The 16,125-nt window shown below is 35.6% G+C and overlaps 3 protein-coding genes across 11 annotated transcripts; 2 read left to right on the top strand and 1 right to left on the bottom strand.

Annotated features, from left to right (window-relative positions):
• Positions 1–2,954: 2,954 nt before the first annotated feature.
• On the top strand, positions 2,955–7,726 carry WDL1 (WVD2-like 1). Of its 8 annotated transcripts, none has more exons than XM_068639611.1 (7): positions 2,955–3,326; positions 4,812–5,286; positions 6,026–6,117; positions 6,343–6,433; positions 6,537–6,608; positions 6,773–6,883; positions 7,146–7,726. In XM_068639611.1, the coding sequence occupies exons 2-7, from the start codon at positions 4,816–4,818 to the stop codon at positions 7,413–7,415; spliced, it is 1,107 nt and encodes a 368-aa protein (XP_068495712.1). In that variant the 5' UTR covers positions 2,955–3,326; positions 4,812–4,815; the 3' UTR covers positions 7,416–7,726. The 8 variants fall into 8 exon arrangements, with proteins under 8 accessions (XP_068495712.1, XP_068495709.1, XP_068495716.1 ...); XM_068639608.1 differs by having other exon boundaries at positions 6,340–6,433; XM_068639615.2 differs by lacking the exon at positions 2,955–3,326 and adding an exon at positions 3,647–3,815.
• A 272-nt stretch (positions 7,727–7,998) lies between these two features.
• Positions 7,999–11,964, top strand: LOC137831796 (FAD/NAD(P)-binding oxidoreductase family protein). Of its 2 annotated transcripts, none has more exons than XM_068639607.1 (8): positions 7,999–8,533; positions 8,607–8,876; positions 9,337–9,463; positions 9,628–9,689; positions 9,826–10,053; positions 10,338–10,459; positions 11,113–11,251; positions 11,394–11,964. In XM_068639607.1, exons 1-8 carry the CDS (start codon positions 8,210–8,212, stop codon positions 11,553–11,555), a joined length of 1,434 nt encoding a protein of 477 aa, XP_068495708.1. In that variant the 5' UTR covers positions 7,999–8,209; the 3' UTR covers positions 11,556–11,964. The 2 variants fall into 2 exon arrangements, with proteins under 2 accessions (XP_068495708.1, XP_090159587.1); XM_090303461.1 differs by having other exon boundaries at positions 8,036–8,533; positions 9,593–9,689.
• Positions 11,909–15,406, bottom strand: LOC137831795 (receptor-like protein kinase ANXUR1). Its single transcript, XM_068639606.2, has one exon. The coding sequence runs from the start codon at positions 14,919–14,921 to the stop codon at positions 12,333–12,335; it is 2,589 nt and encodes an 862-aa protein (XP_068495707.1). The 5' UTR covers positions 14,922–15,406; the 3' UTR covers positions 11,909–12,332.
• Positions 15,407–16,125: the final 719 nt, after the last annotated feature.

Raw genomic sequence — 16,125 nt, 5'->3', positions numbered from 1 at the left:
TTCATAAAATATATTTATACCGATTTTCTTATTTTTATAACCATAATAACAATTTATACAATAAAGTTTGAATTTGTAAAAAACTAATGTATTTTTCTTTTTTAAAATTGTGTTAGAACCGTACTATAATTGTCAGAAACCTAACAAATACTTTTTAAATTAAACACTTCATGAATACGTGATACGAGTATCGAACACCGACACACCATTTAAGAGTAGTGTTTCATAATAATAATATATATATATGAATGAACACTCACAACTTTAATTTTAAATATTTCAATCTAATAGAATTAACTTGGATTGAAAATGACATTTTTAAAATGTTGATAATTAAACAAAGGATACTATTATTTGAACACATTTCTTCATGTAGTCACTCCACACGTGCACTCCTAATTACCACCATGTATATAATCCATAAATAGGTTGATACACCATTCTTTGTTGACGAAAAAAGGAAAAAATGAAGGGAAATTAATGTGGTAAAGTCACTAAACACAATGAAGTTTGTACCTGGGCCTATAAATTATAGGGACAAAGAGGTCCCATTTCATGATAAATTAAGCAAAGGGAAACATGGCCAATTTTGTATGTACGACTTTGACTGTGTTATTTTGGACTTTAATATATCTAAATTACAATGATGAAAGCAGCATGATGTGCTTAAATGAATACATTAATTGGGTTTATAATTTTTAAGGAGACGTGAAGAATGAAAGAACAAAGGGTTTGTGTGTTGATTACAAAAACTAAACCAAAAGGAATCTATCTTCTTTTTCATTGGAAGCATGTAGAGATGTTAATGATAAAATAATTGAATGACTTTATTGTACTATTATTGTACTGAGACGGCGTGTTAGAGAGGATACGTAATTAAATGTTTGTGCTAACTTTTCTACATCAACCGTGCAATCTTTCTGACTTTGCAAAAAGGCTTTTCCAATTTCTAAAGTCGAGAATTTGGAAAATTCAACATTTGAGTAATTGCCAAAACAAGTAGGTCACATTAAAAAAACGTTAAGATTAAGGATTTATTTTACTCCACTTTTCTCTCTTCTTAAATTACTCAATTAATATCACCAAAAACTAAATTCAGTATATACTAGATTAACTTTGTTGATGTATAAAAATAGAAAAATGTTTTCGGCTTCAAAATCTTCACAATCTGAAACTCGTTTCATTATTGGTATGCTTGCATTAGAGTGTTGAATGTATTTATAAAAGGTTTTCTGATAGTCAAATTGTATTTTTAAATTAATTACTAACAATAAACTGATTAATTTTTTAATAAACTTTTTTATATTATTAAAAGTTATAATGATTTTGACTAAATGGGTTCGAACAGAATAAATCTCAATAAATTTGAACTCTTATTTTTTGACTGGTGTCTTGACTCTCTAGTCTTTATGAAGATGATTGGTTAATGTTTTTTTTTCAAAGTTTTGTTCTTTTAGGTTGGATCTCAAAGTCCAGTTAGATGAGTTGACTTGAGTTTTTTTTTATAAAGGTTAAACCATCTCTAAAGTGATTCACATTTATTAACTTTTTACTTTTTATTGTTGATAAAAAAAAAATTAAAATATGCTTTGATCACTCCTAATAACAAACTTTTTTTTTTATAATTTTTATATTTGTAATAAATGATTATTGTAATTTTAATGTAAAGGTTGGTGTCATTAATATTTTTTAAAAAAAATTCCCCATTTCTACCACAGTATATGTTTTAGCCACCGTAGCAGGTATACAAATTTTTGCATGCATTAATGTTATCTAATTCTCCACGCAATTTGAATTAAAACTAGTTCAGAGGGTAGTCCATAATTGATTAAATTCTTCACCACCTTCTATTTCAACTTTCCCCATGGTAGATAATTTGGTGAGTTAATTTATATAAGCAAGTACAGTGAATTCTTCACAATTGATTATTTTCTCTACCACCTTCTATTTCAACTTTCACACTAATATCAAGTATTTCTCTCTTCTCATAAATACCTCCATGAAACCTTTATTGAATTTGGTTACTTATGAATAAGATTTGTGAAATTTGATACACGGTACAACTATAGAAGCCTATAATATATGTTTTGATTTTACAAAGGACACTTATAGTTAGAGTCATTAAAAACTATGAAATGAAAATAAATTCATTGAATAAAATAGAAAGCTACAAAACATTATCATTGTTGGAAATATAAGTTTATTATTAATCACTCTATTTAAGATATTATCTTATTTACTCTATTTAAGAAATTATCTTATTTGATATCTATGAAGCTCAGACACTTCTCTTAACTGGTATCGGTACCGGATACTCATATCAGATACTGACACTCGTATGACAATTGTAGGACACCGTATCAGTGAAGTGTCAAATTCAAAAAGTATTTGTTGAATTTCTGACAATTCTAGTATGGTTTTAACACAATTTTAAAAAGAAAAAATACATTAATTTTCTAAAAAATCAAACTTTTTGTATAAATTTTTATTATAATTATAAAAATAAGAAAAAAATCCTTATGAACCAGTCATGAAAAACATTTTTATGAATCTGGAACATACTTGTTTACATAAATCTTTATTATCAATCTATATAACTCATAATTATATAATATATAGATTTGTGTCTCTGTGTCCTACATTTTAAATATTATACATATCTTTGTATTCGTGTTCGTATCAGTGTCCCGGTCAATGTTTGCGCTATTTTGTCACAAATTTATTTTTTAAACCCTAAATATATTAAGAGAAATATAATATATATATTCTTGCTATTGACACATGAAATTGATGAGGTACTTAGTTTGGTGGGATAGTCCTTAATAATGAGTAATGTGATATTTATGGGGTCATAGAGGTTGGGAGATCCCACCACACAGGACCCTACACGTGTCCAGTGTTGTCCTTTGTGTGTCTCTCGTTTTCTGCATCTTATTATGGATTGGATTGAAAAATGGGTGAGGAGGGTTGTTTTCCATTTGACTCCAACGTCACGCTCTTCAAATCTCACTGTCATTTTAACACCGTCCCAAACGGTGAAAAAATAATAAATGCAAATTAAATTATAAAACAAAAAAAAAAACACACACACACGAGAATGCAGTGGCTATATATAACCAAGGAAGGAACACTAATAATCGAAAAAGAAAACACCTCCCTAAAGAAAAGGAGGAATAATCAAACATAAATTTTGGATTTCGCAGGTAGCAACCCACAGAGGACAAAACAAAGAAGAGAAAGAAGAAGAGGAGACACAAAAGAAAAGGGACCTTGAGTCTCGAGATCTTGTCAGATCGGAACGCAACTGCAACGGCCACCAGATTCTGGTTTTTATTTCTTTCACACCTTCTCTTTACCTCTGCAATGTGCCTTTCAACTTTTTTTCCCATTTCGGAGATCTATTTTGCTGTTATTTTCATGCTTATCTTATGTTCTTTTCCTGTTTTTGTTTGTTAATCGAAAGCAAAAACCTTTTTTCTCAATGGACTTTCTTGTTATTTCTTTTTCTATTTCCATTTAAGTAGTTTCTGTGCATATTTTTCTTCCTTGGACCACTTTGTATATTGTAATTGCGTTTTTGATTTATCTGGGCTCCGTTCAAATTTGCATGCGTGTTATTCCCGGAATCCTGCCTTCAAATTCCCCTGCTGCCGCTTTTCTACTGTTACAGGTCAAAACAAGTCGTCTTTTTTTTTCACAATAAAAAATAAAATTTAAAGGTTTTAGAGTAGTTGTTAAAATGACCAATTTGCATAATAAATAGTGTTCTCATACGAAGTGATTCTGCTAGAAAAGCAATTTTACTTTAAAGCAAGGTAGTTTTCTGCATCTTTTCTTTTTGCTGTGCTCGAGATTAATTCCATATTGGCCTCAGCTAGCTTGGGCCACAAGATGCTTTCAGGGTCTCCTGTGTCTTTTCAAGCTTACCTGGAATAAATCACCATTTTACCTGTATTCTAGCGAATTGTGCTTCCTCTTGAATTTTCTGTACTGAATATTCAGAAAGTCAATAGCTAAAATTTAATTTACTTTTTTTTTTATATTGGAATTTATTTCATATCCTTACCTCCATCCTATGTATTTTTACCTTTTTGTTTTCCAGTTGAAATATCTCTGTTCCCTTTTTGCTTTTTTAGATCTGTTGTTTTGTAGTTTTATGTTTGTATCTTTCTTTCTTTCTTTTTCCATTGCCATCTTTCTAGCTTTGGTGTGGCAAATATTAGGTAACTAGTTCTGGCACTGTAGATATTCAGGTATAGGTGTGCGTGGGTGTGGTCGCGCATATGGGGTGTATACTAAGTAAGAACATGAGAGCGAGAGGTGCCAAGAGCTAATCTTGATCATTTGGTATTGCATGTTGAGTTAAGATATTTAATCAGGATGGAATGATCGAGATTAGCATCTCTCACACCATCTCCTAGTATGCTCTCTGTATATCCAAGACTTACTCCTGAAATAAGTACACCCCCTTGAAAAACAATTGATTTGTTATAGGATGGAAAAAAGTAGACATATAGTTCTTCTTGACCCTTGAGATTTGGCATATGTAGAGATGCTTCTCTTCCATGCCTCATGTTCTTTTCTTCATATGTTTGCTTTTGCACCCAGTAATGTCTACCATGTTTTAGGCCAATAGAAGAGATCTGCTCCTGTTGTTTCAGAATGTTTATTAACCAATCTTAATATATTATTGTTCTCGTAGACAATTAAATTTCTTCTTTTGCTTGTCAAAGGCATGTATGTTCTTTGTCAATATCTCAGCCACCTGTTCAAATTGTTTTGTTACTTACGCTTCATCTTATACCATGCAGCATAATGGGAAGGGAAGTTACTGGCTTACAGATTATGGACAAGAAGCCAAACGGTGTCATAGCAACTTCAAATGGTAGTTTAAGTGATAGAATGCGTGTTTCTCCCAAAATTGCGGCAATGGTTCAAGCAATGGATCATGATATAAAGGAATCTACGGAAGCTAATTCTTTTGAGAAACATCACGATAGGAAAGATGTTTCAAGTGGCAAAAGCACAAAATTAAATGTTGTCTTGCCAGAAGAGAAGAAAAGTGAGAAGTCTGAAATACAGAAGATGGATGACAATAAAGAATTAAGTTCACCTGTTGTGGAGAAAGAGCTTCCAAGCCCCTCTACCCCGCAACCATCTGATCAGGTAACTGAAAAGCATGTCACCCATGCACTGGCTGCCAATACCGAAGCTGCTGCAACTGGACTGAACATGTCTCCTAAAGCTAATAATATTCATTCCCCTAATTCCTCTAAGAATTCACAGGTACTGTTTCATCTTATTTTGAAATTTGAAGCTTGAGTGGCTGGAATTCTTATATGTGAGTGCTAAGTAGTATATGAAATGGTCCTAATTGTGCATGATTATGTTGGACTGTTTCCACTAACAGGAGGAAATGATGAAGTGTAAGTTTTAGAGAGTAGCAGAACTAGGTTCTGTTTTATGTTTTTAATGCATGTTTATTTGCGTGTTGTATTGTGAACAAAAAATTGTCTCCCCTGCTGTGAGACTGACACATTTAAATACGTAGTTATGCTGTGAGACTCCTTATAAAACACAATTTAGATAGTTCATCAGCCATGATTTAAATAATTAGACTGACACATACCTGCTAACTGCTGAAGAAAGAATTGAGAGATTACACTTGATGGGTTGCACTGGGTCAATTTTAAATGCAGTTGTCGTATAAAAAATGTTGCTGGGAAACTCATCCATAACTAATAAATACCACCAACTTCAATTCATATTGAATTTCTTAAAAGTTCTTGAACCTATGACTTGGTAAGACTGGCTACCAAAACCAGTAAGAAATATTTTGTTTGGGCATTTTACTCATTTGCTAGAAATTCTATGAAGGAATCAACCTTAAATCCTTAACCTGCGTGCCTATAGGTCTTGCAGGGATGCTTTGCTATTGCATTTATTGCTATTTATGTGTGATATAATGTTGAGTGTGTTTAATGAGATTACTGATGTGCCAGATCTCTTCCATTTTCCTTTTCAGCCAAACTCACCTTTTTCGCCAAGGAAGTCCTCCTTGCATTATGATGATAAGAAGCACCTCGATGATGAAGATAATTGTTCTGTTACTTCCTCGTATCCTCAATAACATTTTGATTGTTAATTCTGAACAAATCATTTTTTATGTATATTGAAAAAGAAAATTAGAATCTTACATACTGAGTACTACTAAATATCAAACAGATCCTTTATGAAATTTTAGTAAATCCTAATTTGGAACCCCCAAATAGAGCTACGTTTACCTATATTTAAATATAATACAACACTTATTTTTATTTTTTCTTTAACCATAACTAGTAGCGCTGCATCTGCACGCACTTCCAAATGTAAGGTAACTGTTGGTTCAGCCCCTAATTTTAGATGCTCGGACCGTGCAGAGAAACGGAGAGAGGTATTGTTTTACTGAACATCTATTTCAGATGTATATTCTGTAGTTGTTTGTATTCCTGGTTGGCTATTTTAGTTCTTATCTCCACTTTGATTTATCTTTCCAGTTTTATATGAAGTTAGAGGAGAAGCATCGAGCTCTTGAAGAAGAAAAATGCCAGTACGAGGCAAGGAAAAAGGTATTGATCTTTTAAACCTTTTGCTTTTCTTTGTCTAACCTTATGCTGATAACATCGGATCACTTCAGCCAAATCCTAGCCTAGTTTCAAGTTCATGTACTCGTATAACTGTGTTTTGAGTTGGTTAAATAACTTTGCTGTTTATCTAATAATAACCTGTACAGGAAGAGGATGATGCTGCCATTAAACAGTTGAGAAAGAACCTGGTCATTAAGGCAAAACCAGTACCAAGCTTCTACTATGAAGGGCCACCCCCCAAGACTGAACTCAAGAAGGTACACTTTTCTTTTCCCTGTCTTTTTCAAGTTTCAGGATGAATATGAATTGCCTTTTAAGAATTTTGGAATTTGCATGAATAGACCAAAGGAATAATGCAATAGTAATGCTAATTTGACAGTAAGATACACCTATGGCTAGGTACTGTTTATGAAATTCCTCACAGCACTTGCTTGTCATGATCATGTCATTTTATGTTTCCAAATTTTGCTAATGGCTAGCAGATAGAAAAACTTCTCATTCCCTTTCCTTTGATGGCAGCTCCCACTGACCCGCCCCAAATCACCAAAACTCTCCAGGAGAAAGAGCTGTGGTGATGATGCCAATGTATCTGCACACGTTTGTACTCAAGGACGGCGCAGTATCGACAATAACACGAAACATTATGTCACTCACAAAACTAAGGACCACGTCACTGGACGGAAGAGCAACGGCACTACCAAAACCAAAGAACGACCAAAACTGGATAAAGAAACAGCTTCTTCTAAAATCACAGAAAAGACAAATGCGGACATATCGGTCCAATCATGAGCTTCCCAAGATTTTACTGACCTCCAGCTGAGAGGAAAATAGCCTTCATTTTCCTTTGTCACACCATATGGGATGATACTCTGCAGAAAAGATGGCCTAATTTTCTTTTCATCGGGACTGACATTTTTATGTGCTTTGTTTTTTTACTTTTAAGTGTATATGTTTTGTAAGTTATATCGCCACACATTGTTTCATATATAAATAGTTATTGATGTAAGATGTCTGTAAGAAATTTCATATTCCTCAGATTGCACCAGACTTGGTAAGGGAATTTTTATGAAATATATTCCTTTTTTGTAGGATCTTATAAATTTACTTATCACTGCTAAATCCTGTTTCTTAAGAGTCTTTTTGGATTTTTGACTATGGTATTGGTAGTAACAGGAGAATACACACATCTTGATCCCGAGATACTTGTTAAAATAGCATTGTATATTTATGCGATTTGATCATTTTAAAAATAAGTGCACACAAACTGATCTACCTCTTCACAAGAAATTTACAACACTTAGTAAAATTCTCATTCGAAATGAAAATGAACAAAATAAATAATATTTAAGGAGAAACTCTCATGATTTTGTTTTTGGGTCAAAATTATGGATGATTAGGATTGTTGCCATAGATGGGTGACTGTGTTTCGGAATGGAAGAAAGATGAAAACACGTTAAGTTAACGCAAGAAGAGAATGATATATATTTGAATATTTCAAAATAAAAATGAGTGATTTTTTTTTTCAAATTTAAACGTTATCCAAAATGCACGGAGGCTTGGTGTTAGGTTAGGTCCTTGGAAGCATGGTTTGCATGATGAGTGCAGTGAAGAGCTTGAATGTACTACCCCTTACCCCGTGGCGGCCCTCCACACGTGTGTGTGGTTGCAGCGGTAGCACGGTGGCCATGGAAGGGCAAAAACGTCCTTCCTCCAAAACCCGCAGGAAATCGTCGTACGGAACTTCTAGAAGGTCTGTTCTGAAGAAATCCTTCAGTCAAGAACAAGTCACTTTCACCACTCCTCTCTCCGACGACCCCCTCGTTGGCATCATCGGCGGTGGCATCTCCGGCCTTATCTGCGCGCTTTTCCTCGAGGCACGCGGCGTTCGCTCCACCGTGTTCGATACTGTCAGTCTCTTCTCCCCTTAATCCTAATTCACTTCACCATTGGTTAGGCCAAAGCTAAAGAACTTTGTTTTAGGGTATTCACGGTCTTGGAGGAAGATTGGGAACCAGAGTCGTCGATCCTAATCCGTTAAAATTCGATCATGCGGCTCAATTCTTTACCGTGAATGATTCTCGCTTTGCTGAACTCGTCGACGGTTGGATGGAGAGGGGCTTGGTGCGCGAGTGGCATGGTACCGTCGGAGAGCTTCATAATGGTGGTGGATTTGTTCCGTTTGTACCCTCTCCTCGGAGATACGTAGCCACCAATGGAATGCGCTTCCTTGCTGATTCTATACTGTCTCAGGTTCATTGCATTACTCCTTATATATCATAGATTAAAACTTTAAACAAGAGAAGAAAATATGAAGTTAAAATTAGTTAGGTTTTTCTTAAAAGTTAAAATTATCTCATGCAAGTTATTATTTTCATTAGTTTGATCAGAGTTTTCATAAGTTAATTTAAAAGAAGTTTTAACATGCAGAAAAAATTAAAACTTTTTTTAGATAAACTTGCCACTAAACACTTCTAAGAACAGAAAATAGGAAACAGAAGTTAGACATGTTTTTTTCACAAGTTAATGTCGATTTTTAGAGTAGTGAGATTTTTTAAAGAAATTTATGTATGAAGTTCATCTAAATAGACTTTACTTCATTTTGCATTCTATCTTTTTTCTGCCGACGTACTTATTTATCTAAAGAAGGCCTAAGTTAGTTATTCTTATTCCAGTTTTTTGCTTCTGTTACCACCTGCTGTGAATTGTGCAGACTCGCTTGGTTAATGTGGTGAGGCCATGCTGGATTAGTAAATTGGAGCCGTTCAATGGGATCTGGCACTTGAGTGAAAATGGCAAGCCTTGTGGCAAGTTCGATGCCATTGTTATTGCTCACAATGGTAACTTGATATTTCTATGCTGACCATAAATTTTTCTTAGCTATGCTTCCTTGCTTAACTGATTTTAGTATGGACTTAATTTGGTTATTGCTTTTCTAAAATTGTATAATTAACTGAAACTTCGTACAGTTTTTCTCTGCTCATTGTAACTATGTTTGTCAAAGGAAAATGTGCCAATCGCTTGCTTATGACATCAGGATTACCATTAATTGCAAAACAAATGAAGGTTGGTCCATGATATGCCCATTCAGTTCATTTGATTTGATAGACCAGTTCACTTTTCAGCTTCATTTACTGTTAAGGCGCTTTTTTATGCACCTCATGCTTCTTGTTTCTGTTGTATTGCCTAATTATGTGTTAAGAGGTTGGAGTTGAGTTCAATATGGGCCCTTCTAGCTGCTTTTGAGGACCCTCTCCCTTTTTCAAGTAGCACAGAAGTTCCTTTTGAAGGAGCTTTTGTGAGAGGAGTTGATTCAGTGTCATGGATGGCAAATAATACAAAGAAACTACTGATTTCCCAGAGTGGTGGTCCTCACTGTTGGACCTTTCTGAGCACTGCTGCTTATGGAAAACAGAATAAGGTTCCACAGGTAGGTGGTGGAAATTTCAAAATCACATACCAAGAATTAGGATTACAAGTTTTAGATTGGCTTTAGCTTACGTTCAGTATTGTTTATTTGTTTTGAGGATGGGGGATGGCGGAGGAATATTAAAGATGTATATCGTTCATTATCTTCCTACTTAAAATTACACTTGAAAGTTGAAAGGGATTTGATTATTTACATCCATTTTGTTGTCATGCATTCACTGGGATATCTTTATGAATAAGTATAGCCTGCATTAATTAGGGCTTTGCACCAACCTGTATTTTCAGGAAAACATCCCTTCTGCTACAGTGGCAAGGGTAAAGGCTGGAATGCTAGAGGGTGTTGAATCTGCCCTTGGATTATCAAAAGGGTCCCTTCCAGAACCTTCGTATACCAGGCTTCAACTATGGTAATGATCGTATCTTGGAAGTATTGTGTTGGTTAGTTTGAAATGTCATAGTCTTGGCCAAATTAGGAGGTTGGTCACTAGGATTTTTAAGATGTGCATTTTGCATGTGTCGTTTATGCATGAAGTAATTGGGTTAATAAGAAGAAAAAGGGAACAGTAGAAGAAAAAAGATGGGTTATAAAGTGGAAAGAATTAGCAGTTTACTTGAATCAGCTTACGTGATCAAGTTAAAAGAAAGGGCCGTGAATGATAAGGGATATTCTTGTTCTGGAGGATGAGGATGTAATATTAATGCCTATTTTTATTAGGGCAGAGCCTGCCATTTGGGAAGGGGTACAGAAAATTATGAACATTTGACCGTGATGTTAATATCTGATACAGTTGCTTGACAATAAAATTGTTAAAGTGATTGCTAAAAAATGATTTATTTTAAAGTAATTCTTATATAAACTTAATTTAATGTGTTTGTCTTCGTATTATTTTTTTTTAAATTCTCACTCTTCCTTGTTCTAAGCCACGGCTCAATCCTCGAGAAACTAGGTGGGATATAATATTTAATAATCTCCAAGTATCTAAAATATCATATCGGTTGCTCTTTGAAAATTGCATGTAAAATTAATTCATTGAAAATTATGTTATTCTGAGATTTGCAGGGGTGCAGCTCTTCCAACTAACACACCTGGAGTTCCTTGCATCTTTGATCCGTTTGGAAGGGCTGGGATATGTGGTGATTGGCTGCTAGGTTCTAATATAGAGGCAGCTGTCTTAAGTGGAATTGCTCTAGCGAACCAGGTATATACCACCTTCACTTTGACAAGTCAATTATTGTCATTTTCCTGCACATTTTTTAATGTTAATTCAATTTTACTCTACAGTGAAGTGCTTAGTTTTTTTTTTATTTCATTCGAAATTGGATTGGACCCTTTTTACGCAGATTGCAGACTATTTCCAAAGCCCCGGAACCAACTCTGAAGAGTTTGCTGTTGGTTTAAATAATGAATTTCAACCACTGGAAGGTCATGATATTGGACAATTCCCTGGTTTGGGGTCAGAAGAAAAGATGAATGAAGGCCAAGCATACGAACTTACCAAGTAGTCCACTGTGCTCATGAGGGTCTCTCTTCTGGTAACAGAAAATTCATTTCATATATCCATGCATAGGAATACCCCCGATAGCATGCCAGTTCTCACTGGAAGATAAGCTTGGAAATTTGATCTCTCCTTTGGAGGAAGAGGGTCCTGATCTCCTCAACAGCCACATGATGATATGAAACGACACAGAACTGTAATTTATGCATCTCTTCTGAAGAAAGAGATGCTGAAAATATTATTTTCATGAATAAAATTGTCCCTGAATGATTGTAAATCCCTTTTCTCATATCGGTGACATATTTTTTTCTTTTTAAATGCAGGTTTAAGAAAACCAGAATTTGAATAGTTGGAACTGTATTGAATGCAACTTTTGCCTTCAAATTAAGAACAGTACAGTTTACATTTCTACCAAACATCTCTTTCTATATTTTGCACAGGATTTTCTCACGCACTATTAATCAAGTCGAACTTGACACAAAAAAACAAAATAGTAATAAAAGGCTAGAAAAGGATAGGTGTGGTTTTGTACAATGCAAGTAAAGAATCAGAGTCTCAATTATATATGACAGGCAACAAGGAATTTGAGTGCTTGTCCATACAAACTGACAGACAGGGTATAAATTAATTAATGTTGATAAATATACGGGGAGGAAAGAGTAGAAATAAGAATCCCCACGAATACTTCAAAATAGCCGGTTTGGTTTGCTTGAATTCCATGAATGCTCGAAATTGTTTCCTCTATAGCAAAGCAAACATATGAATACCCGGATCATGCGGCTTTTCATCGTCCTTGCGGATTGACAAGTTGTGAGAAGATTTCATGCTGATTCTCTGTCGAATCGTTGCTAATGTCAACATCACTTCCGAGGCCCAAGTTTTTGTAGTGGCGTGCTACGTCGTTTTCTCCCAGGCTTATATCTTCTAACTCACTTTCTTTAGTAGGAGCAGAATGAGTTGAACCACCCGGACCATTAATATTTTCTTGCAGATTGAGAGCAAATTCAAGATTCCACAATAGATCATTCATGGAGGGACGATCAGCACCATGATCAGACAAACACTTCTCAGCCGAGTCTACAAACTTCTTCAAGCTTTCTTGATTGATTTTTCCCTTGAGACAAGGGTCAATCATGTCCTCTAGAGTTCCTTTTTTCTTGCAAATCAATGCCCATTCAGCAAGACTAACCTGATCTTTTGGAAGGTGAGGATTGAGAACAGGCCTGGCACACAGTGCTTCAAACAGAACAACCCCAAATGAGTAAACATCAGATTTTTCGGTCAACTGTTGCCTCCTGAAGTATTCAGGATCCAAGTAGCCAAAACTACCCTTCACTACAGTGCTAACATGACCATCATTGTTCATATTTGGACCAGTTTTTGACAAGCCAAAATCTGAAACCTTGGCATTCCAGTTTTCATCCAAGAGAATGTTTGTTGTTTTGACATCTCTATGAATGATGGTGTACTTTGCCCCAGTGTGAAGGTAGTGAAGCCCTTTTGCAGCTCCAATGCAAATCTCCAACCTTTGCTTCCATGATAGAGTAGAGATAGATTTGTTACCCTTGTAAAGATGCTCCCTCATGGTGCCAAGAGACATGTAGTCATAAACCAGGCACATCTCATCATTTTCCTCGCAGAAACCAATCAAGGACACCAAATGCTTGTGTCTCAGCTTGGAAAGCATCTCAATTTCCGTTTGGAATTCATTAACTCCTTGTTCTGACTGTGGGTTGGACCTCTTGATTGCCACCTTCACTCCATTATCAATGACACCCTTGTAAACCTTCCCAAATCCGCCAACCCCAATTACGTTGGACTCATCAAAACTCTTGGTTGCTTGCTTTATCTCTTGCAAGGAGAAATAGCGGCAAAGACCCTGAGACATGGCGGATAAGTTGGCACTGCTCTTTCCAGACTTGCTGGATTTGGTAGAGTTTGAGTTCGAATAGACGGGAAGCCAGCCAGTTTGAGACTCTGACCCTGGTTCTTTCTTCTTCTTGTTGTACACAGCAACACATAGTACAGCCATAAAAGCAAAACCAGCAGCACCTCCAGCAGCTCCACCGATAACAGAATGATGGATATATTTGTGGGTGAAAACACCAGCTTCCTCTTCCCGGTGCTCTTTGAGGAGCATGTCTGAAAGCAGAGGATTGGGAGCAGATAAGTCTGTCTCATTGAGCTTGAATATCTCCACTCCATTGAGTATGGCATCGTAGAACTCAGGCTTTGTGTCAGGGTCGGGGTGAAGTGCAAGCCAGAGCAAGTCATTAGTCTTTCCATCTTCGACATATATCACGTAGTCCTTATAAGTTGGCACTCCTATGCCTCCTGACCACCCAATCACATCGGCTTGCTCTTGTGCCGTTTGGTTGTTGACAAAGATTTTGAAGACAATCTCATTGATCTTGGAGTAGTAGTATTCACAGAAATGTAACCTTACAAGATACATGAAATTGGTATCAACACGGAAGCTCCAAGTGAGATTGTAGCCCATGTTGATATTTTTATCTCCCCCCATTGATCTAGATGTGGAGTAGACATCAAGAGGAGCAATATACTCTGCCATTCCCTGATAGTCGAATGTGACATTCTTCTCAGCTTTGTTGGTCACACCACTGGCTGACCCATAAAGGTAAGGTGTGTCATCATACCACATCCTTGTAAGTCCAGAGTCTTGGACTGGAGATATGAACTGCCCCCCAACATTTAGTCTAAACATGGTTTGCAAATTCGAGGTTGTCAGATCTATGGTTTGGCCATCATACCCTATCAATGTTGCAGAATCAAACAAATCGGGCATTTGGATAAGCTGAATGCCATTAACAAAAGCGAATGCACCCTTGTATTTATCAGAAGGTTTGAAAGTGAGAGTCAAGGTATCTGAATTCAAAGGAGCAAGGGAATACTCTCTGTCAATATAAGCTTGTGATAGAGCCTCACAAGTGACTGAGGCGCTGAAATTGGTGAGGAGGGTAACCCCATTTGCAGCCACGGAGAAATATGCGTCAGAGGGATCGAAACTGCCATAAAGAGAGGGGTAAAAGTGGAGCCTGAGCCAATAACGCTTGTCAGGTTTAACGGGGAATGTGTATGTTGACTCAGATGTGAAAATACGCGCTGACATGTATGGAATCTCAGACGTAAGAGAAGGGTCTTGGTAAGAGGCTTTGGATGTGATCGAACCACCTTCTGTCCCCAAAAACTTTTTATCAGGACTCCATTTTCTTGTATCACCATCTTCGGCACCTCCATCCAATCCACAACCCAAGATCAAAGACCCTGGCTCCTCATTCCATGCACCATGAATGTCATTCAACAAAACAAGGACACAAACAAGAAACAAGGGACCTTTTGAACGGAAACTCATCCCTGAAGAAGGGTAAAGAAAAAGAAAATCCAGAGGATAACACGTTTGGCAGTACAGGAAAAAGGTAGGTTATTAGATTACAAAGGTACGTATAACTTACTCCACAAGATGGATAATATTTTCCTGCGCCAAAAGGAAGAACTTGGCTTCTGGTTTTCTTTGTGCTAAGATGATGGGAAATTCTATCCAGTCAAATTAACGCATTCTGCATACCATCCTTGGAGATTCGAGCAACCAAAGACTCACCTGGTTGGAGGTGCCAAACCAGGCAAGAGGTTGGAGGAGGAGGAGGAGGAGGAGGAGAAGAAGATGAAGTTTACTGATTTCTCTCTTTCTTGTCTTATGACGACTTGGTGACATTTTTTTCTTCCTTTTCATACTTGTGCATGGGAGGTGGGGAGCAAGAATCGTTATCGAATGAGCGTGTGGCTTGAATTTGAAACATACCATGACTCTAAGCTATATTTAGCATTCCATGTTATTGTTTTACCAACACTTTGATTTTCCATTTACTAACTCACTCATAATTCGCTTAATGCTTTAACATTGCTTCTCCTCGTATCCACACACCAATGTTTCTTCTCTTTGTCAGAAATTACAGCCCAAATAAATGTTTTGGAACTCACAAATGTGTAACTAAATTTGTTTTTAGTATTATATAGAAGACTAGAAATAATACTCGATGGAAAGGATAATTTATGAACCAAAAATATATATTGTAAAAGTAAAATAATTTACTAACACGTTTGTTAAAATATTTTTTTTTAAATACTTATGACCAAAAAATAAATATTTCTAAAGACTGTAATAGCGAATAGTTTTCTGTTAAAAAAGTTATTTCGTAGAAATTAGATTTATTTTAGACAAATAATATATTTTAAATTATAGATTATGAATTGTAGAATTTGAAGATATAGGAAAATTCAAAAAATATTTTTCAAATTCTATAATTTAGAATATAACTTCATTAAGAATAATAAGAAGGAAGTATTGAGGTGGAGAAGAAAAAAAATCTAATTGCTGAAGTTTGTTCACAACAACTTTCTCAATGACATTTTACACAAATGGAAGAGTTAGGATCTTATTATCCAAATCTCCTTTAATTCACTCTTGAATCATATAATTTTGTATCAATATAGTTTTTTGTGGTTCATTTTTATAAAAAAAATGATATATTCAGGAAAATCAAGAAAGGTCTTTAAAA

Source organism: Phaseolus vulgaris, chromosome 6, assembly GCF_051622355.1.
Source record: "Phaseolus vulgaris cultivar YP4 chromosome 6, ASM5162235v1, whole genome shotgun sequence".
In the NCBI taxonomy this organism is placed as follows: domain Eukaryota; kingdom Viridiplantae; phylum Streptophyta; class Magnoliopsida; order Fabales; family Fabaceae; genus Phaseolus; species Phaseolus vulgaris.
The sequence above is the reverse complement of the archived record's forward strand: the minus strand, read 5'-3'. Positions and strand labels throughout refer to the sequence as shown.

What these genes read in the sequence shown, in the direction of transcription:
- LOC137831796 (XM_068639607.1), top strand. Translation starts at nt 8,210, where the DNA reads ATGGTTTGCATGATGAGTGCAGTGAAGAGCTTGAATGTACTACCCCTT. An exon ending in CTGATTCTATACTGTCTCAG is followed by an intron (nt 8,877 to 9,336) that starts GTTCATTGCATT and finishes TGAATTGTGCAG; the next exon opens with ACTCGCTTGGTTAATGTGGT. An exon ending in TATACCAGGCTTCAACTATG is followed by an intron (nt 10,460 to 11,112) that starts GTAATGATCGTA and finishes TGAGATTTGCAG; the next exon opens with GGGTGCAGCTCTTCCAACTA.
- WDL1 (XM_068639608.1), top strand. Translation starts at nt 4,816, where the DNA reads ATGGGAAGGGAAGTTACTGGCTTACAGATTATGGACAAGAAGCCAAAC. An exon ending in GTGCAGAGAAACGGAGAGAG is followed by an intron (nt 6,434 to 6,536) that starts GTATTGTTTTAC and finishes TTATCTTTCCAG; the next exon opens with TTTTATATGAAGTTAGAGGA. An exon ending in AGTACGAGGCAAGGAAAAAG is followed by an intron (nt 6,609 to 6,772) that starts GTATTGATCTTT and finishes TAACCTGTACAG; the next exon opens with GAAGAGGATGATGCTGCCAT.
- LOC137831795 (XM_068639606.2), bottom strand. Translation starts at nt 14,921, where the DNA reads ATGAGTTTCCGTTCAAAAGGTCCCTTGTTTCTTGTTTGTGTCCTTGTT.